Consider the following 23,478-nt stretch of genomic DNA (forward strand, 5'->3'; position numbering starts at 1 on the left):
CTTTCCCTCTTCATTTCCATTTTTTTCTAAAATCTCCGTTCCTTCAAAAGATTAAACGCCCAAAATTTATAATAAATGGAAACCTCTCCGAGGCCGAGCTCCAATCCGAGTTTCCTTCCATCTCCGAAAAGCGTCAGCAGCAACGACCACACCGGCCCACCACCGCCTCAACAGCCCAGACCCATCACCAGATCTGAACCCGCTAACCCCTACCCGACTACCTTCGTCCAAGCCGACACTTCATCTTTCAAGCAAGTGGTACAGATGCTCACCGGATCTTCCGAGACGGTCAAGCTAGCTTCTTCCACCAAACCAACTCCTTCCCCTCTGTCCGAGCCGAACTCCAACCCGAAAACTCATATCCCTCCCATCAAATCCATTCCCAAAAACAAGCAGAATTCTGGGTTTAGGCTTTACGAACGGAGGAGCTCTCTCAAGAACCTCAAAATCAATCCCTTGAACCCGGCTTTCAACTCCAGCAATTCCGGGTTTTCCCCTACGAAACCCGAAATACTCTCTCCTAGCATTCTTGACTTCCCTTCTTTGGCTCTTAGCCCGGTTACTCCTTTGATATTCGACCCGTTTGACCGAATTGGAGCTGGTATTTACCCGAATTGTCCCAATAATAATGCGAAACTAGATAAGGAAGCTGAAGACAAGGCAATTAAAGAGAAGTGTTTTTATTTGCATCCATCACCGGCATCTACACCGCGGGATTCGGAGCTTAGGCTTCTCCCACTTTTTCCAGTTACTTCACCCCGAGTTTCAGGTTCTTCTACTTCTTAAACTAAAATAAATCGACCTTTTTTAGTTTTCGCTTCTTTTTTTGACGTTATTATTGTAAGAGTTTTACATATTGTTGGGGCAGTGAAGATTGGGAATTGGAAAGAAACGAGACAGGATTTGTAATGTTGGTTGTCGGATACTTTCAAAGGAATGAAGATAAAAATCTTTGCTTCAATTGTAAAAGTTCATACTTTGTTTGACTTCATCTTTCTTTTCTTTTCTTTTGTTTGGATGCTTGGAAATTTAAGACTAAATTTGAGTGAAGAAAACAAGAACATAAATGAAAATTCAAGACTTAGTGGTTAATGTATGTGCTGGATGGCTGTGAACTCAACTGAAAAGGGCGAATAAGTGATTTTTTTAATTTTTTTTACGCAGCGCTAGTCGATTTCTTTACCTATCATCAATAAATGTAAAAGGTCAAAAAGTGATCGAGTCTTGGATCCAAAATCAGATCCTTTTGCTTGTAAGACATTAATAAACATCATAAAAAGTGCAGATGATATGAGTGGGAGTTGAAATTGAAAAAAGAGGGGGAAAAAAAGAGATTTGTTCGTATCAAATCAAATGGCAAAAGCAGCTTTAGGCTAGCTGGCATTGAAAGATGGCAAGGAATCTTGACTCTTTGTTTTTCTTTCTTTTTGAGAAGGCAAAACATATAGATGCTATTGGTGTGAGAGGCAGGCATTTCTATGTGCTTTTTTTTTTACTTTAATTATAACTTTCTAAATACTCTGAATTTTTTTTTAATATATATTTACTTCTTACTGATCCCGTGCCACTATGGGTAGATCCACCATAACCAGTCATTATGGGGAAAATATGTAATTGTTGGGATATGAAACCTGTTGCATTCAATCTTTGCCACTTGATGAGAACTTTTAATGAATTTTAAAAGTTACAACTTATAGTGGACTTGTGATATTTGGTCATAAAGGGGTGTCAGTTGATGTATATTGGTGGTGGGGTCTAATATTTTCAAAAAAAATAAAAAATAAATCTAGTGGCCTTGTTGACCAATTTGGTACCAATTTCAGCCGCACAGGGGCATTTTATTAGGACGATGAACTCAAAAGGACCCACATGGATAAGGGGTGGAAGGAAAGAGAAGGCACAATGACCCCATTTTTTAATCTTTAAAATTTTCCTTTTAAGTTGCTTGAGTTGGAGGGTACTTTTAATGTTTACAAGAGAACTCTGAATTGTTTTAAAAGCAATCGTGCAAAGGTAGTTCCTCTTTCTTTGAATATTGGACTCTAACATTGTTTAAAGTCCCTATCTTTGTTGACTAAAAAGAAAAATAAAATTAAAGTGTCCGGAACTGTCGTAAATGGTGACATGAGGAAGTGCAGGTGGGAAGGGAAAGTGGGAGTGGTGATGATGAAAGGCAAGGAAAACAGAGAACATGGTGGGGGGAGTTACCTGTTTTTGCCTTAGGGTTGGTTGTTTTTATGCGACTCTGCTATCGGTTTCAACTTTGAACAATTATTATGCATACAGTGCGGCGGTTGGTGGTCATTTAATCTTAATTGTCAAATTTGAATCTTCCATGTGCACTGTTCCTATACATTTTCGGATCAAGCGGGCCCTCTGCTCAGCCCTTTTTCTCCCAGGATTATCAGTTAATTCAACTTACAAATTCATGCATTCCACAGTGAATCAATTTACTTTTTGATTGTTAAAGATAGATTCTAACGGAGACGTCATCAAATTTGTTTGTGGCAATGCAGATGTCCAGAATTAGAATGTTGACGAAGTTCAACATGTTGAACATTTGTTACAGAAATGACGTTTGAAATCAGATAGATAATAATACTAGGAAATGACGAAATCTTGGCTGCACCCGTTTCTCTCCAAATTGTCACACACTAAAGATGATAAGGTTACGGACGACTTCACGGAACCTGCAACAAAAATATCTTACGCTCAATTTCTGTTAAATTCGGATGTGGGGATGAACACGGTGCTCATATCCGTTTCAACACCCGATGTCTCGGTCTAAGGACTAAATCTCAGGGGTTAGACGATTCATTTTAATAAAAAATAAAATAAATTTGTTTTTCAAAACTCGAACATTAGCAGGTTAACTTAGATGAATCCAAACATTCATGAATTGAGATGTTTTCTTACAAAGCGCCTTATTATTGTTAATTACCTTTCCAATCCACCTTAAAACTTAACAACCGAATTTCATAGACTCGAATTAGGTTATTTTAACAAAACATCACTTTTAAAAAATTATATTCTTAATTTGAAGTGTAAGTATTCAATTGCATTACAATGACTATTTTATGTTCTTCTCTACTGTCTAGGATGCTAAGGACATGATCCTTAAAGGATTAATTATTTAAATCGTGTGTGCATTTATCTAAGACATAATATTATAGAAGAATTATCTTTATATAAAAATGGTTGTCCCTTGTTCCCATATGTAATGGGGTAAGGGGAGGTAAGATAGTAGGCTGCCCCCAACACCAGGTTGAGAGCAGCTTCCATAGAAGACCTCCGAATTATGAAATGCCCTCCGTGAGACTCGATCCCACGACCTCAAGGTTAAGAACCTTGTGCTCGATCCCGTAGAAGAATTATCTTTATATGTTATTTTCTTTTCAATTTTTTATTATTCTTAATTCATCATTTTTCAAATGTGAATGGACGAAAAAATTATTATTCTTTTCTTCTTCCTTTTAATTATTATTATTTGAAATAAGATTCAAGGTGAAGCTGAATATGAATTGGCTTCTGTATATGAACTTTTATTGTGATAGAATGGATCCAATAATAGAGATTTTATGATTGAATCTGATATTTGGCCAATATTTTCCGATGAACATGATTATTGGCTTCTTTCACATTTCTTTTTTCGTTTTATTTGTTTACGCAACAGTTTTAAGGACGAGGATATTGGAAAATACTTCCCTAATCCCACAAATTGATTTGAAAATTAATTAGACAAAAGATGAACATTAATTAGTCATTTACCATCATTGATTTGAAAACATGAACTAGATAGATATTCAATATTAAGTTTTACTGTAAATTGCAGAATCTTTGTTTGCAATAAAATATACTTAAATCTTAAATAAAAGGAATGAAGAGGCCGAGAAGAAGAGAAGGAAGATGTTAATGATAGGATTTAGATCGATAAGTGACGGTGTCGGATCTCCGATCAGAGTGGATGTTGATTTGTAAGAAAATAAAGGAAGATAAGCCCTATTTAGTTAAAAAAAAAAGAATAATAAACTAAAAGATTTGTTGAAGGACCTAATTGATGTTTCACTAATAATTTAAAGATTAAATTAGATATTACTTTTATTAACTTGCAACATCATTAATTAACAAAATAATTTTATTATAAATCGCATAATTTTCAAGAATTTAGTGATGAAAAAGACACATGCACAAATATTAACAACTATTGGTATAATTTACCCATATAATGACGTCGCCTTACCAAGAATGATTTTTCTTCGTAAACTATTGAAATGATTACTTTTGCTTTATTTATATTAACTCATCAAATTATAAAAAGTGACGTTATGATTATTTATGCTATTTGCTTATAATTTTTTAATCTCGATTTATAATATTTTAAATTTTAAGATGTTAAAAATCATTAGTTTGATTATATGACACATTGATAAAATGGATTATAAATTTTAGATAAAATATTAATTTAACTCATAAACTGCAGATAAAATGTCATTTTGACTGTTGAAATTTATATAAAACATCAATTTAACTCATGAATTTTGTCAAAATCCCCCACTATCGATTGCTACTCACAACCGTCACCGATCAATGCCAGTTGTTATTGTCTACGACAATTAAATTCTAAAATTTATATTTTTTTCCCTTTTTACCTCTTAAACATGAATTATATATATATATTATCTAAAATGTCCTAAACTCTACAAATCTAACATAATACTCTTGATTTATTTGCTCATCTATTTTCTTTTTCATCTTAGTTGATTAGCGTTGACACCAATTTTAATGTTGGTTGCCGACCGTCGGTATTTTTTATTTTATTTTTCTTTTCTATATTATATCTTTATTTTATGTTTGTTTTTTTTATTTTTAATAAGTCTGCTTGTATTGCACGTTTTCATTTGTCTTTGTGACACATTTTCTTATATTTTTTGTATTTTTTCGATTCTTTGACCGTTTTTATGTATTTTTTCTAAGGATTGTTTTGACGTCTCCACGACTGATCAAGATGTCGCTTATATGATATATTGTGATCTACCATGATTTGAACTCTCGGATTGGATTTAGATGCCCAATTTGTGTTCGTGTGTAGTTTTTCACGTCGCTCGAGTCTGATTTGTTGTTTGTTGGTGGTCTTTCAATATCTTGAACCGCTTTTATGGTTCGTTTATCGATTCGGTCATATATGTTTATATTTATTTTTGTTCGAGTTTATTGGTTAGATTTAATATTTCTTTGTATGGTTCTTATGTGATCTTAAGTTACTAGTTTTGTTTAAATGATTATAGGAAATTTTCCTAATTATGTGTTTAATTTACGATTATGGTTGTAAATATTTATTGTAATTTGATATATTTTCTATTTTGAATAAAATTAGTTGCTTCTAAAAATACTCTTGATTTATTTTAAAATTAAATTATAATAAAAATTTAATCGTTAATATATTTTAAAAGTAGAAACACTAAAAAAATTATAATCAAATACTATTGGTATAATTTACCCATATAATGACGTCGTCTTACCAAAAAATGGCGAATTTCCAAAAAAATCACCCTATCAATCTTTATTTTCCTGTCAGACACCCATGCAATTTTATTTCTCGATCTAACACCCTTTGTAGAAAGGCACGGCCCATGCACCGCGCCTTACGCTGATGTGGTGCTACGTGTAAAAACTGAGTGCTAATTTTATAAATATTTTTAAAATGGTGCCTAATATGTAATTTATTTATGTTAGGGTGATTTTTCTGTAAAAACATCAACTTTGTTTATTTATTTTTTGAGTTTGAAAAAAAAATTCTACCTTAAAATCTTTAAATATTCTTTTGCAAATTATTTTATAAATTAACAAATTTTGATTTTTGCATGAAATTACACAATAAGTATAATATAGTATAGGAAAACTTTGAGGGTAAGTAATTTAAAACATGAATAATTTTATAAAAGTTTTATAACTAGTATTTATTTTACAAAATAATGATGATTATGATAAAAAATATTTTATAATTTAAAAATTATAAATTTCATATATTTTTGAAAAATTTAGTGACTTTTAAAATTAATTGTTTAAAAATATAAAAAATATTAAAATAATTGATTCTTTAGCTTTACATTCTTTTTTAATTAAATTTTATTCACTTTTAATTCTTTTTTATTGTATTCTTATTGATTTTTAAATATATGAGTTATAATTCAAATTAATCATTTATTCTACTATTATTTAAATTAATTAAGAAAAATTATGGTAAAATGTTTCTAAAAGAAAAGTATAAATACATATATGAAAATCTAAAGATTTTCATTTCTTTTGTGTTACTCTCTAGACTTGTAACAAAATTCAATATAAAAAATGTAAAACTAAAAAATATCACATATATATTTAAAATATTGTTTCTAATATTAATTTTTAAAAATATAAATAAATATTAAATTTTAATTTTATGAAAAATGAATAAACATTATTAACTGTTGTTAAAAATAATAATTAATGAATAATAATTCATTTGATCCCTCAATTATAATTAAAAATTTATTTTAATAATTTTATATTTTTAAACAATTAATTTTAAAAGTCAATAATTTTTTCAAAAATATATGAAATTTATAATTTTTTAAATTATAAAATATTTGTTATCATCATCATCATCATTTTGTAAAAGAAACACTAGTTATAAAACTTTTATAAAATTATTCATATTTTAAATTACTTACACTCAAAGTTTTCCTACAGTAGATTATACGTATTGTGTAATTTCATATAAAAATCAAAATTTGTCGAGTTATAAAATAATTTGTAAAAGAATATTTAAAGATTTTAATACAGAAAGTTTTTTGCACACATAAAAAATAAATAAATAAATTGAAGTTTTTACACAAAAATTACTCTAACAAAAATTAATTACATATTTGGCATTATTTTTAAAAAAATTACGAAACTAATACCCAATTTTTACACGTGGCATTAGGCTCGGTGTATGAGTCGCGCCTTTCTACAAAGTGTGTTAGATCGAAAAATAAAGTTGCATGGGTGTCTAAAAGGGAAATAAGGATTGATAAGGTGATTTTTTGGAAACTCGTCCAAGAAAGTTTTTTCTTCGTAAAATTATGGGTAAACTATTGAAATGATTACTTTTGTTTTATTTATATTTAAAATAACGTTATGATTATTTATGTTATTTGTTTATAATTTTTTATCACTTATGTAATCAATTTATAATATTTTAGTTTTTAAGATATTAAAAATCTTTAGTTTGATGACATTACACATTGATAAAAGGAATTATAAACTTTAGATAAAATACTAATTTAACCCATAAATTTGAGATAAAATGTCATTTTGACTGTTGAAATTTATATAAAATATCAATTTAACTCATGAATTTTGTCAACTGTCCCACCACCTATCGTTACTCACCACTGTTACCGATCATTGCCGGTTATTGACTACGACCATTAAATCCTAAAATTTCTAATTTTTCCCTTTGAACTCTTAAACATGAATTATATATCTATTTTATCTAAAATGTCCTAAACTCTACAAATCTAACACAATACTCTTGATTTATTTTAAAATTAAATCATAATAACAATTTATATTTTTTAAAAGTAATAACACTGAAAAAATATAACCAAATCTATAATTTTTTAATAATATAATATGTTTGTTTGACAAAAAGAAGTACCCTGAAGACAGACATGAAAAAAATTATAATTAAAATATAAAAAAAATCATTCATATAAAAATAAATAAATATAGAATTTAAACAATGGATATGAGCTTCCTATAAAAAAAATAAACTTTTTTGAGAAAGCAAAATAGGAAAGGCAATAAAACTTATTATTAGTAATCTCCAATAGCTTGTTTTGAATTATTACCTAATTAAAACAATTCATAGTCTTTAGACAATAACTCCCTCCCCTATTCCCCTCACTAGAGATGGTAAACGGGCGGGTCGGGTGCGGATACTCTCTCCCCTATCTTTATATCCATATAATATTTTTCAATCCACCACCCGTCCACCACCCATGATGGGTAAAAATTTTCAAATCCACACCCGTCCATGCGGATACATTTTTAAATCCATCCCCACACCCACTACCTAACTGGAGACGTACTCGGCTAGACCCGTCTGACAACAAACTTAAGTTATACATAAGCAACAAATATAAAACAAACCATGGTTCTAAACAGTTGATCTGTACTATAATACAATGAGGGTAAATTCTAACATAATGCCATCATGTTATAGTTTAAATTCTAAAATACATCCCCAAATTTTAAACTATTCTAATTGATTTTTTTTAAGTATTAGTATTGTATCCCATCAATCATGGTATTTTTTCAACTTAGGTGGCGTTTGGTTCGCTGGAATGTTTATGAGGGAATTGGAATCTGTCAGGAATTGAAATCCAATTCCATATTCTGTTTGGTTGGTACGAAATTGAATTGGAATCAAATTCCATATTCTGTTTGGTTCACAGATATGTCAGATGAATTTAATTACAGTAATGTAAAACGACATGATTGCCCTTCTTGTTTTTTTTGCTTAATTTTAGTTTGTTTTTATAAATTATATGTAGCAATATATTATAAAAATTTTAAAAAAATTAAATTTAAATTTTATTGATTGATTATTCATTTCAATAAATTATAAAAATCATGCTAATAAACATCATAAGTTAAAATTATCCCAATTAAGGATGACAATGGGTCTGGTTGGGTCGGGTTTTTGGTCCACCCGACCCGAGAATAATGGAACCTCCATCCGAGACCCGACCCGACCAAAATAAAGTTTCACCCGACCCGACCCGAATATATGAATTAGAAACCGACTCAACCCGAAATAATAAAAAATTATTTTTATTCAATAAAAATAGTGACTTAATTGAAAAAAAATATATATAGAGGGGTATTATTGTAATTATTTCTAAATATATAAGATCAAATTATATATTTTTTGGGTCAGGTCGGGTCGGGTATTTTTCACCATAAACCCGAACCCGACTCGACCCGAATATCACACTTAAAAAAACCGATCGACCCGACCAAAATAAAGTTTCACCCGACCCGACCCGACCCGAATACATGAATTAGAAATCCGACCCGACCCGAAATAATAAAAAAAATTATTTTTATTCAATAAAAACAGTGACTTAATTGAAAAAAATTATATATAGAGAGGTATTATTGTAATTATTCCCAAATATATAAGGTAAAATTATATATATTTTTGGGTCGGGTATTTTTCACCATAAACCCGAACTCGACCCGACCCGAATATCACACTTAAAAAAATCGACCCGACCTGAAATAATAAAAAAAAAATTATTCAATATATGAATAAGTTACCAAAAGATTGATGAGGGCAGTATGGTCAAATTTCAATTCCCTCCAACAAGAGAATTGAATTCTATTATAGAATGGATGTAATTCACTTTCCCTCATTTGATGGAAAGTTGAAGCCACGAGGGATTCCGATTCCTTTGGAAAACTTGAACCAAACATGGGAAAGTGGTTGAATTGGATTCCAATTCCCCCTAATTCTAAGGGATTCATGCCAACAAAAAACTACCTTAGTTGTTTGTTAGGACATTAAAAAAAATAGTTTGGATATGAAATAAACCATTTTAATATAGATAAGTGTACAAATATAATATGTTAAAAAATGAAACATTCTTAAATTTTAATTAATAACTTTCTTCCCACCCGACATATGCCATCCAAATAGAAAGATGTTGGGTTCATACATGAATTACCGGCTGTAAAGAGCACCGATTTGCTCAGACAACTTGTAAATCGGTGGAGCGGATCTCAACAGCTGGTTTAGAATTGTTGTTAGGTATCCAAAATGTAAGAACAGTTGATGCAGCAACGAACATGGCCCTACGGGGTGCCCACTTCAAGCAAGCTGCAACGCCTATGTGGTTGTTCCAAGCGACTAGCTGGAAGACAATACAGTATAGAACCAGTTAAAGCTGTAATTGTATGGAGTAATAAATGCTACCGCATTCTCAGATTGTAAATCACCATTTATTTTTCATAATAATAACATTTTCATGATGATAATAACAATGATGAACAATGAGTCCCAGTAACATAACCCCATTGAAGAAACAATCATGAGAGCACAAAGCAAAAAAAATGGTCTCTAGAGCAAACAAAGGGCAAGTTGTTAAAAAGTACTTTTGCATAAGTGTTCATGGTATATACTAATTTCTTCGTCTTTTTACCCACATAGATTGTCCTAGAATTATAATTTCTTCATCTTTGTTGTTGAAGTCTTTTTGCACTCCGCTCTTGAACCGAGGGACACTGTCTTTTGATTTAATTTCTTTCCCCACACCAGCAACCAAAAAAGCTTATACAAATCTAAGAAAATGATCCAGGATGCGTAAAATATAGCCCGGTGTTTGGATCTTTACCTTTGCATTATCCCAATCCAGAAAAAGAAGATCAAAACAGAACTAAGAGGATTAAATCTGAAAACTGGAGTATTCACCTTACGACAAATTAAAGCGGCCACAAACAAATTCGATGCAACAAACAAGATTGGGGAAGGTGGTTTTGGATCTATGTATAAGGTGACATACAACTCTACTACACACAGAGGAGACCAGAGTAAAGACTAAAGAAGAGGAAGAAGGCGTACTTGAATTAGCTGGAGACCAGTGTTTGAAACTTAGAGAAAGAGAACTATCATAATATCGGCGCAATAACAAGCAAAGCACGAGAGGTTTGAAAGAAAAAAATTATTCATAAACTTATCCCTAATATTTGGTTAAATTATAAGTTATATCTTATCAGGGTCGTGGCAGGGTTTTCGGGGGCCTTGTACAAATTCGTATAAAGGGGCCCCTATTTTCTAGATATATTCAATTTCGGGCAATAATAGTGGCGTTTTTCTTGACAAACGCCGTAATAAATCCATCTATAATGGCATTTTATCAATAAAGCCGCAATAATAGTGGCGTTTTTTTAAAAAAACGTCGCAATAGGTCCATCTATAGTGGCGTTTATTGATAAAATGCCACTATATATATATATTTTTTTGGGCCTACTTTTTGGGAGGCCCTGCGCGGTCGCGCAGTTTGCGGCCCCCCCAGCCACGGCCCTGTATCTTATACAATATTAAGATTTATAAATTAGTCTCTAAAATTATACCTAAATTCATAATGGTCCAAAATTTAATGGATATTTAGTGGGCGGGAGGATGCGGGGCGGGTAAGGTCTCAAACCCATCACTCGCCCACTACCTGCAACGGGTACCACTTTCTAAATTCACACCCACCCACTACTCACTAAAGTTATACCCATCCCCGCCCCAATTGAAGATGGTACGGTGCAGAATCCACAAAATTGTACCCGTTTTCCATCCCTACCCCTTACCTTGAGCTAGTATGTGGAGTTACCATGGTGTAAGCAACCTTCTTTTAGGTTCATGTGAAACCTAGGTATGCGGGCATTGGGACCAAGCGGATGGTACGATGTCTCTCCGGGATAACACCTAGGGATGGTTTGGGGCCAGTGGACCCATATCGTGCTCTTGGTTCAGAAGTGGGGTTGCAACCTAGCATCCTCTATGTCTCACGAGATCTCTCTTCCTAGAGTAATTGTGGCTTTGGGATTATGTTATGACTTGGGGACTAATACACGGCTTGTCTATTTGGACATGTTAATGTGGATTGACTAATGAATTGAAGGATCATTCTTAGCCAATGTGGCTTGGCTTTATGACGAGTTAATAGGATGCTCAGATCTATGTTAGGAAAGGCTTGTCTGGGAGTTGTCCCATTCAAGTGCCACACAGGGTAACAATAGGGCCGAGATGTTATGTCCGTGACATTTAATCTCCACGTTTCCCATATATTCATTTTTTAGTAAAAAAACCCTAAAAAGATAAGTGAATAAAAAATCAAACTTCCATTTAATCATCTTTATTACATAGGAAAAAAGATACACTTATTTTTTTTAAAAAAAAAGTTCAATACTTTTTTATTTTATTTTTATCAAATGAATGCAATAAAAAGAAGAGAAAATCGCCTCAGTGACCAAAAATGTCTTATAATATACGATTTTAATCAACTTTGTTTGGATTTGCCAAAATGACCAACAAAATCGCAACGCGATATCAAAATCGCAACGCGATTTAGAAAATCGCAACGTTGAAAAGAAAATCGCAACGGTCAAAAGAAAATCGCAACGCGATCTTCCAAGAATCGCAATGCGAGCCAAAGAATCGCAATGCGATTCCAAGAATCGCAATGCGATCTTCGAAGAATCGCAATGCGATTCTAAGAATCGCAACGCGATTGAGAAAATCGCAACGCGATTCCAATAATCGCAACGCGATTGAGAAAATCGCAACGCGATTCCAAGAATCGCAATTGAGAAAATCGCAATGCGATTCCAAGAATCGCAAAACGGCAAAAGAAAATCTCAAAAGCAGTAGAGTTGTTCGTATTGCATTTGTTTCTTAAAAATTTTCTCTAAAAAGATAGTATCCGCGCGGACGTGTCGAAGACACGTATGACCACGACCACGACCACGACCACGACCACGACCACGACCACGACCCGAGACGAGACGGCGGCGGCGGCGGCGCGCGAGAGTCCCCCTTGTTCTCTTTCACTCAACAAGGAAATGAGAAATCCAAGCCTTAAATACACTTCCCAATAGTGTTTCCAATACTATGTGGGATTGAACATTACCAACAACCTTCACATGTCAACCTATTTTGTGTGCTTAATTTGACTGTGCCATTCACTAAAATTGTTGGAGATTAGTTCATTTGAAGAAGTGTAACTAATAAACCATAAGCCAAGTAAATTGCTTTTATTTGTCGTGAAATGATGTCCCTGCAACCTTTGGTGGAACTTTGGACCTTGTAATAAACTTGAACTATGCTTCCAGTTCCATCCAGTAGAGAATTTAAAATCATAACTTGTAACTTTATCTCCAATATCACAAAGCAACAAAAAATCTACAAGAAATTGATCAGCTATGAGGAGAGTCTTGAATGTAGAATTGTTGTGTATAAATCCACATGTATGCATAACCGGGTAGAAATTATATTTGTATACGGCAACCCACCCTTTTTCACTAAACAAAACAATTTTGGCATACCAAATGAACTAATCTCTCTTATAGTCACACTCAAGCTCTTAGCAAAATAGGTTGACATGTGAAGATTGTTGGTAATGTTCAATCCCACATAGTATTGGAAACACTATTGGGAAGTGTATTTAAGGTTTGAATTTCTCATTTCCTTGTTGAGTGAAAGAGAACAAGGGGGACTCTCGCGCTCCGCCGCCGCCGCCGTCTCGTCTCGGGTCGTGGTCGTGGTCGTGGTCGTGGTCGTGGTCGTGGTCGTGGTAATACGTGTCTTCGACACGTCCGCGCGGATACTATCTTTTTAGAGAAAATTCTTAAGAAACAAATGCAATACGAACAGCTCTACTGCTTTTGAGATTTTCTTTTGCCGTTTTGCGATTCTTGGAATCGCGTTGCGATTTTCTCAATCGCATTGCGATTCCTGGAATCGCGTTGCGATTTTCTCAATCGCGTTGCGATTCTTTGAATCGCATTGCGATTCTTGGAAGATCGCGTTGCGATTTTCTTTTGACCGTTGCGATTTTCTTTTCAACATTGCGATTTTCTAAATCACGTTGCGATTTTTGTTTCGCATTGCGATTTTGTTGGTCATTTTGGCAAATCCAAAAAAAGTTGATTAAAATCGTATATTATAAGGCATTTTTGGTCACTGAGGCGATTTTCTCTAAAAAGAATAGTTGGTAGAAATAAAAATAGAGTTAAAAACTATTTTTCAATACTTGATGAGAATTAAATACTATAAAAATATTTTTTTTAATTTAATTTATTCCAGAATATCGATTTTACTTAGTGTCTGTTTGTTTGGGGGAAAATCAATTTCGTAATTGGTTTTCCCCAAAATCTCGTGTTTGTTTCATGTAATTCTGTAATATCCCAAAATCAGGGTTAGAGACTAAAATGGAATTTTTGAAACTTTAAAGTATGATTTCAAAAGATTGTAAAATGTAGAGACTTATTTGTAAATATTTTTGAGGGATTATTGGTAATTATTAAATTAAGTAAAGGGTAAAATGGTCATTTGACAATGAAGATTTTTTATTTTCCCTTATAAGATAAGGAAACCACGTGGGAAAAGGGAAAAGGAAGTTCTAGAGTTCTCTTCATCTTTCTTCTTTCTCTCCATCGTGAACCAATGTTGCAAAGGTAAGTCCCCTTGTTAGATAATTTCTTGTTGAATTCAAGGTTTGTTTATGATCATTAGATGATAATTAAGCTTAAAGAAAGCTTAAATCATCTTAAAAACAAATGATGATAGAGTTAGGAGAAATTAAAGATTAAGAGTTTTCAAATGAAATCTTGGAATAGAGTTCATTACTCAAATTGGAAGATAAATTTGACTTGTCATCAACTTAATTAAGAGATATGAAGTGATAGAATTGAATTAAGAACATATTGAAAAATTGGTATGATTATTGATTTCCATATGGATAAAGGAATTTTGAGATTTAAAGGGTGATAAAGGAGTAGAAATGAGTTTAAGTATGTATATGATAGTTAAGAATATGGTAGAGGATGTAATATGAAGTGTTTAAGTATAATTGGAGTGATTTTCGGGATTAAAAATGAATTATGGGCTATGTGCATCGATGTACATTCAATGTATACCGATACATCAAGGGTATTTCCAGAAATTGTTTAGTGTGTATCGATGCACCCATTAAAAATGGAAACATCGAATGCAATTAGTGCATCGATGCATAAGGAGTGCATCGATGCACCCCCTTAAAATTAAAACATCGAAGGTGATTTGTGTATCGATGCACATGTTAAAGAATGCATCGATACACTGTAGAATGTATCGATGCACTTTAAGGGAAAATAGAATTAGGTCTTTCTTTTGGTCTAAGAAATGATAGATTAGAATACATCAATTAGATACTGATATGTATCAATGTATAAACATGTAGATATCGAGCACGAACAAGTTCCGGGATGACCATCAAGTTAAGATTCGATCGGAAGAAAGGAAATCATAAAAGGGGATTGGAATTTAGTGAGGCCAAGGTGAGTGCATACAAGTTAGTTTATGATGTTTAATGGAAATAAGACTTGCGATGAGTCTATTTCCTATATTAGAATGCATGAATTTATGATCATATGCATATGTTTGATTTGGGTATATGTGATATATATACAGTATGTATTAAATGATTTGTGTGAATACATGTATTGTGATAAGTTATAGGAATTAATATGAATGATCTATATGATTACATGGGAATATGAAATAGGTTATATGATAGGTGACCATACATGTTACATAGTATACGTGATCAATTATAAGAATCAATATAATATATTTATATGACTACATGAGAAAGGTGATGAGTTAAATAAGATTAGACTATAGAGTAATATAAGAATAATATATTAGTGAAGGGAATTGAGTATAAATGATGATACCAAACCATAAGATAAGTATTTACTTATAGGATAATATGATATTATATGAATATATAGTATAACTTTATGAGGAAGATTTGGAGGAAGAATTGGGTGTTATATGATTTAGGTATGGAAATGATCTATGTGTAAGTAAATTACGTGATTATGTGACTATGTGTGAAATGGAGTAAACTAGGTAATTATAAGGTATGTGAATATATGGTTATGAAACAAAGTATGTAATAATACAATGTTATTTGAGTTACTTAACAATAAGTCATAAGATTACAGGCATATGTAACGTAAGTTATAAGGTAAGAAAATATGGGCTTACATGTATTTGCGGATATATATATATATATATGATATATGTTTATGTAAAACCATGCAAAGTGATATGAGAATGGAACTACATGATTATGTGATCATATGATAATGAAATAAAGAGCCATATGATATATGCCATGAGATATATGAAAGAGAAAGTATATGTGATAAGTGAAAGTGAATCATATGATTATATGAAGATGTTCTACGTGAAAGTGATCTACGTGTATGTGTGATTTATATGGAAATGAACTACTTGACTACGTGTGATCTTATAAAAATGTAATAATAAGACTATGTGTATATGCGAATGTGTGATAACATAAATATTAATGCCCATGTTATGTGTCATGAGAGCTAGAGGTATAGTTGGCATGCCAAGAGTCGAGGGTCTACGCGGTCATTCGGGACATATATGTATTCTTTGGAACATGTGTGATGTCTTTTGAGACACATACTTGATCATTTGCATATGTATATGATTCTTAAGGAATTTTCTACGTGGTCCTTAGGGACATTTTATATGGCACTTCGGTGCAATTCTACGCGGCACTTCGGTGCAATTCTACGTGGCACTTCGGTGCATTTATACGAGCTGTGGTGACAACATTAGTGCACAACCTCTAGAGACTCACATATCAATAGTTCTCACATATGTATATGGGCTAATCAAGAGATAATAACAGATATATGTTGTGATATGATAAATTTTATAGCAAGGACATGATGAGGTATAGGTATAGTATACGATTAAGAAGGTTAAGTATATGTGCTATGTGATTAAATGATAAGTGACTAATGATGATTTATATGTATGCATGTATTTCTTAATAGATAATCTGATATGATTTATATGATAATGTTTGTATTGCTTGGTTAATTGAATAATATGTTGAGTAAAAGAATAGATATAAGAGGATATAATTATAAGATATAAATGATTGATAGTAGAATAAGGTTAGAGATTTAAAATAATGTGTGATATGTATATGTTATATATAATGTTATATTTGTTTTGATGTGGCATTATAAGATGATATGTTCATGCATGTGTAAATAGTTGGATTTAATGCCTCACTAAGTCAAAAACTTAGCGTGTGATTGTTTCACACGTAGGTTACAGAAACGAGAAGAGAAGTTAAGATTAGCACATTCCTTACGAATATCAGATCAAAAACCTATGGAATCTATGTATTTTGTGTTACAAAATTTAGTTGGCATGTAGCTACAAGATTTTGATTGAATATGCTCTGATTGGTTTGTAAAACGATTTAATTATAATAATTTCTATAAAGTACCCACTTTTTTCAAATGATGAATTTAAGATTTTGGTGGATTTGTAAAGAAAAGAGTTTTGAAATGTCAATGTGACACCTCGAACTCGGATACGGGTTGGGGGTGTTACAAATTCGTTTTCCGAAAAATGTTTTCCAGTGTTTGGTTGGAGGAAAACTGGTTGGTCAACGTAAAACATTTTCCTGATCAACAGAATTTCCTTTGTGTTTTCTGGAAAATGACTTACGATCAGATTTTTCGTAAGTAATTTTCCGAACTTTTCACTTCAAAGAATAAATACTGAAAATAATTTTATTTTATGAATTTAATATTAATAAAATGATTTAATATCATTTTTAATCAAAATATTAATTATTAAAATATTTAAAATATATTTATTAATATTTATAATAATATAATATTATATTTTTAATATTATACTAAAATAATCAATTATATTATAATAATATAATATAAGATATTATATTTTTATTTTAATAATATATAATAAATTATTAATAAAATTTATATTATTTATTAATTTCATAGAAATATTATTATTAAATTATTAATAATGAATAATATTAATTATATATTTAATATTAATCTAATAATCTAATAATATTTTAATAAAGATATTTAAAATATACTAATTACTATTTTTAAAATATAATACAATATTAACACTAGTGGAAAAAAGATTTAAACAACATCTTCCAAACATCGTAAAACGTTTTCTATATGTTTTTCAGAAAAATGTAATTCATTTTACGGAAAACATTTTCTGGAAAACGTTTTCCAGAAATGTAATTCATTTTTCAGAATTCAAAATCCAGTAATTCATTTTTCAGAATTCAATTTTCAAAAAAATCAATTACAGTCAAACAAACAAATTGTTAATAGATTAGTGTCACAGATATGGTTTAGTGGTCCAGCACACGATTTCATTGAGAACCTTTGTGTGGCCTCCTAGGCCTACACATAGAGGGAAAAACTACAAATGGAGGGACTTTCTCAGAATCTACAGAAAAATCCCAATTTATTTGTTAGCGGCCTATTTAATTCAATCAATTTTAATTCTCCTTTGCCTTTTGCGTGGCACTGTCACTTGCTGCTTACTTAGGGGTTGTTTGTTTGGCTCTTAATTAAACTGTTCAGATCTAAACGCTGAATCGGGCATTCGCATAAAATTATGGATCTGAATAATTTAGAGCTACTGACCGATTCAGAGTCTAAAATCACGCTTAATCATTCAGACGAACGCTAATACCCTTTTTCTCCCTCTCTCTCTCTTTATCGTTTACTTTCACTCATGAGCAACAACTAATCCTCCCACTCCTTCTCGAGGTAATCTGAACCATGCTTTCTTTTTGGACTTTGTTTTTAATCGTCTCAGTTATTGGTTTCTCTCTCTTCTTTCTTTCTGAAATTTGCTGGAGCTGAATTTTCCATTGTTTGATATGTTTCTTTGGCTACCCTGTTTGACCCTTTTCCCCTTTTTTTTAGGGATTTGGTTTAGTTCATGTTTTGACAATCCCTTTGCTTGCCGTTGGTTCTCAACAATCTGTTTCTAAGGTAATGTTCTCTTTAGTCTCTTGAATTCTTCTTGAAAGGAAAAAATGAACTTTAACTAAAGACTGATCATTATCTCTTAGTTGAGACATTGCCGTTGGTACATGTCCAACAAACCTTGTGATTAGTCTCTGTTCCTGACATTGATATTTGCGTGATATAAGTATGTAATTGAATATTTCTTATACCTTAATAGACCATATAAAGAGCAGAACGTTGAAGTTTACATATCTTCGACATGAATAAGGGAATTCACCTTCAGCTTCGATCATCCCTCTACATTTTGCACTCGAAATACCCTCCAAACAAAAGCCTTTCCTCTGTTATAAACTTCAAAAGTTTCCTATCAATTCTTAATTTCCTGCTGCTATGCTTCCCTACATTTGGACCAATGGTGAATTAGTACAGCTCCCTCTATTCTCACCTTTTGGATAACTTACCTTCACTATTTTGCATCTCTCTCATTCTCAGCTGATTGGGTGATATTTAAACTCATTTTGTACCTCAGCAAATGATATTTTTGTATAACTTCTCGTTTTCAAATACTTCATTAACTTTTGATTAGCATCATTCTTTTCCCCTTCGAATGTTATTCTATTCATGCAACAAGTTGCTCTGATAAATAACATCTTGAACCATGCTTGTTGTAGAGAGAAAAATCCTAAAAGATATTGGAGAATGCCCCTATCCTAGTCACTAGAAGTCTAGAACCAACATTATCCTCAACACCTTTGTTTTGGTAGAAGTTCAAACATGCTAGATATGAAAAAATGGGTTTGATGAATTTGGGATCTCTCTATTTGTATCAATGCTTAGTTTTGATGAATTGTCGGGTTTTTTTTATCATGCATATTGGAATAAATTCCGGCAGTAGCAAGAAAATCCATTTTTGAAAAAAAACTTCGGTAACTTAAATAACCCGCCCAAGTTATATCGCTTCGGTTTGATTGCTTTAGACAAATGATTTTGATCTGGTCAGTTATCTATTAGTAATATCAGTTAAGTCAATTTACATGAAAAAAAATTGACTGAACTAACTGATTAAACCGATTGCTCCTCCCTGCTAATTAGTTTATCAAAGTTCAATCCAGTACTATGTTGAATGTTATCTTTTATATTTCAATTTTGGGTTTATTAATTTTGTTGTCAATCTGTGTCCTTTTGTGAAGTAGCAAATATGCAGTTAAACATTCTAGTTTATGAATAAATCATTGACATAGATCATGTTGTTTGAGAACCATGTCGATAAGACAGTGTTAATGTCCTCCGGCTTCTATTCAATATATAAATCTGAACTTGGGTCATTTAGAATACATTTGTAACAGAAAGCTAGGGAACTATGTTTTGCTTTCATTAAGCACAGTCACTATGTCAATCTGCTTGCAAAATTTGTTACGAAATTTAATGCTTGCAAAAGTTGTGAATATTGTTATGTAAGTGAAAGAGTTGAGCTGTTTTGCTTGAGAGTTAAAGAATCAATATTGTTGCACTCTGCGTGACATGGCCATGTTTTATTTTTACGTCCTCAACGGACTCTTTTTTGAATAATCAAAGTGTTCTATCGTTACTTTGGTACTCTGATGTTGCATATACCTTGTTTTAATATTAATCACAAATTAATGTTTCATATATGTTAGTCTCTTGATTTATATATATATTTGTTTGTGGGTTCAAAGAGTGAAGAGAAAACACTAGTATTTAAGTGAATGCCTTTCACATAATTAATTAATTCTCAATATTTGTCAATCCGTTTAGACATGTCCGGTGTTGAAGAATCATCGAAACAAAAAAGGCCTAGAATCAGTTGGAAAAATGAAGCACTAAAGAAATTATTTCTCGAAGCATGCATACATGAGGTCAACACTCATGGACGAGAAGTAAACAGTTTGAAGTTTACATCTTGGAAAAATGTTGGAGAGAAACTGAAAAATGAATGTGGTATTTTTGTTGAACGACGCCAAATGAAAAATCGGTATGATTATATTAGAGGAAAATATAATGTGTGGTCAAAGTTATTTAACAAGACGGAGAATTTGTACAATCCGGTCACAAAGTCATTCAACTTAACTGAAGAAGAATTGCAAATCGAAATGAAGGTTGCATTCTTATAATGTATTTATTTATTTTACTTGCCTAGATTATACATATATACTGACACATGTATTTTTATGAACCAGTGCAACAAACATGCAGAACCGTTGAGGAATTCACCCTTGTTGTATCCTGAGTTATGTATGCAACTATTTGACGGGTCAACTTGCACTAGTATTGATGGTTGGGGGCCTACTTCTAAATCTTCTCATCCAGAAGAAGAACTAGATAATCCTGAATTGAATGAAGATGATGATAGCCAACAACTAAATAATTCCTCTCGTGCGTCACAAGAAACAATGGTTCCAACAAGAGTATTCCCTAGGCTCTCAACATAAAAGTAAAAAAAGAAAAGATCGAACAAACACTCACAACATTATGGCTGTTGCGGATGATATATCCAAAATTGCTAAAATAATGATTGAAAAAAATCAAAGGAGATGATATGAGTGCTTGCATTAAGGAGTTGGAGAAACTTGTGTGCGATACACAAGACCCGATGTATCATACTGCACTTTTGCTATTTGGTGAAAGTTCTGATTTAAGGAAACTTTGGTTGGTACTAAAAGTAGAGGCGTGTGAGAATTGGATTAAAAATGATGGGCGTAAGTTTGGACTTTTGGGATGATTCAATGAGATGTCTTTTATAATGTGTTTTTTGGATTAGAAATACTCCTTGGATTAGAAATAATTTTTGATGATTAGAAATACTTTTTGGATTAGAAATACTCTTTGGATTAGAAATACATTTTGGATTGGAAATACTTTTTGTATTAGAAATATTCTTTGGATTAGAAATACTTTTTGGATTAGAAATACTTTTTGGATCATAAATCAATATGGAACCTCGTGTTTCGTTTCTGCTGGGGATTATTCTGGGCTTCATATGTTGGTTGTGTTTTATTTGGGTTATTGTTTACTTCACTTGCTACTAGTGGGATTCTGATGAAGTATTTGGTGGAGGAACCATTGGAGATCAAGGAAATGTTGAACTTTGATTATATTAGTGGGTTACTGTTTGTTTGGCATTGCCGGAGTCAGAGTACAACAAAAATCTTGGGATGTTCGAGGTATTTGTTTGATTTATGGAATGCAGAGGTTATTATTTCCATGTTATTTTACTTATTCATTTATGGTTTACATTTTAGATCTAGAAACATAATTCATGGTTTTGTTTGTAGGTAAAGTTTGGTAAGTTTTATATGCTTACATTCTGTCCCTTTTAATCTATTCATTGTATAACATGTTAAATGAACATGAGATGTGAAGTTAGTAAATTGTCTTGTTGTGGCTTTCGGAGTGTCTTTTGACCTTAACCATCGAGCAAATTTATTTCCACAGGTTTCTTACCTCTTGAGCAGGGCAAAAAATTATAGCCAGTATGTTTGAAGGAAATGATGGTATTGATAACCTCATGATTCAGTGAATAGGTTAATGTTAGCCGGATATCATAAGGAAACGAACAAGACGAGATAAATGAAGTTGAATGGGATCCTCAAGGCAATGAGTATATGGCTAATCTACGTGATCACATTGCTAATCAGTTGTTTTTAAATGCTTCAAATTAATATTTTTTTGGGTTGATTTGTCTAGAACAAAAGAATGCTTGTTATGTATTTTGTTTCATCAAAAACATAAACCACTCTTTTATGTCATTTCATGTCAGTAGATTTGTTTATTATGAATGTTGATAATTTGTCTAAAAAATGTGTTTTTAAGTTACTTGATTTTATATTTTGTTATGATTGTTGATAATTTGTCTAAAAAATATTTTCTTAGCATTTATTCACAAGGTAGAAACAAATATATTTTATTTTGGCACAAAATCATACAGAAGGGTAATATGGTCATTTTTTGTCATTCAGACCGACCATTCAGATGTATTATCAAACAAATTTTCTATTCAGAACTATATCATACAAAGCCTCTTAATCATTCAGACTGTTAAATCATTCAGTGCTAAACCATTCAGTTTTAACAAACAACCCCTTAGTTTACCTCTGGGTATCCAACATCCATCGTCCTCTCTTCTTCCCATACGTTTCTTTTTTGAGTTAACTACAAGGATGGTTATTTATATTTGTCTTTTGTCCACTTTTGGGCACTGATTTAAAAAAAAAAAGATATGATCAATTTTTTATTTAATTAAGATGTGTAACTGTCGTTAACAACAATTAACTATTTTTTATATAATCACACATTTGGTCACTTCTATTTATATATTCTCTCAATTTAGTTATACTTTTAATAAATTAAAATAAATTTAATCCTCCAATTGAACGATGCCACATGCCATACCACGTAGAAGTGTTAAAAAATGCCCGACTCGATTGACCTGACCCGTCGATCCACCGACCCTGTTAAAAAATATCGGGTATTTATAATAAATATACCCGATTTTTCGGGTCAAGTACTTGGCTCGCTATTTTTTCAAGTTTCTAGGTCGAGCATGGTTCACAAAATATTGGTTAACCGGGTACCCTCTGACTTGGTACCATATTTATTATATATTTATTATTTTTATTTTATATTAAATTTTTTATTCATAATTCTCAAATTATTTTACTCTAACATTCTAAAATCCTAATTTCTTAAATTTTGACACCATAACGTTCTAGATTCTTAATTTCTTAAATTACTTCACATCAATGTTCTAAATTATTATTTTTTAAATATTTATTTTACATTTAAAAAAATTAAAATTTAATTATATTTCTTTAT

The 23,478-nt window shown here is 31.7% G+C and overlaps 2 protein-coding genes across 2 annotated transcripts; both read left to right on the forward strand.

The window, feature by feature from the left end:
* LOC120194790 (VQ motif-containing protein 4-like) lies at nt 1-989 on the forward strand. Its single transcript, XM_039196991.1, has one exon. It carries the CDS (start codon nt 76-78, stop codon nt 784-786), a length of 711 nt encoding a protein of 236 aa, XP_039052922.1. The 5' UTR covers nt 1-75; the 3' UTR covers nt 787-989.
* Nucleotides 990-20,423: 19,434 nt separating this feature from the next.
* On the forward strand, nt 20,424-21,755 carry LOC120194800 (L10-interacting MYB domain-containing protein-like). The gene is made up of 3 exons (XM_039196996.1): nt 20,424-20,762; nt 20,844-21,071; nt 21,693-21,755. Exons 1-3 carry the CDS (start codon nt 20,424-20,426, stop codon nt 21,753-21,755), a joined length of 630 nt encoding a protein of 209 aa, XP_039052927.1.
* Nucleotides 21,756-23,478: the final 1,723 nt, after the last annotated feature.

Source organism: Hibiscus syriacus, unplaced genomic scaffold (genome assembly GCF_006381635.1).
Source record: "Hibiscus syriacus cultivar Baekdansim isolate YM2019G1 unplaced genomic scaffold, ASM638163v2 tig00117001_pilon, whole genome shotgun sequence".
Taxonomy (NCBI): domain Eukaryota; kingdom Viridiplantae; phylum Streptophyta; class Magnoliopsida; order Malvales; family Malvaceae; genus Hibiscus; species Hibiscus syriacus.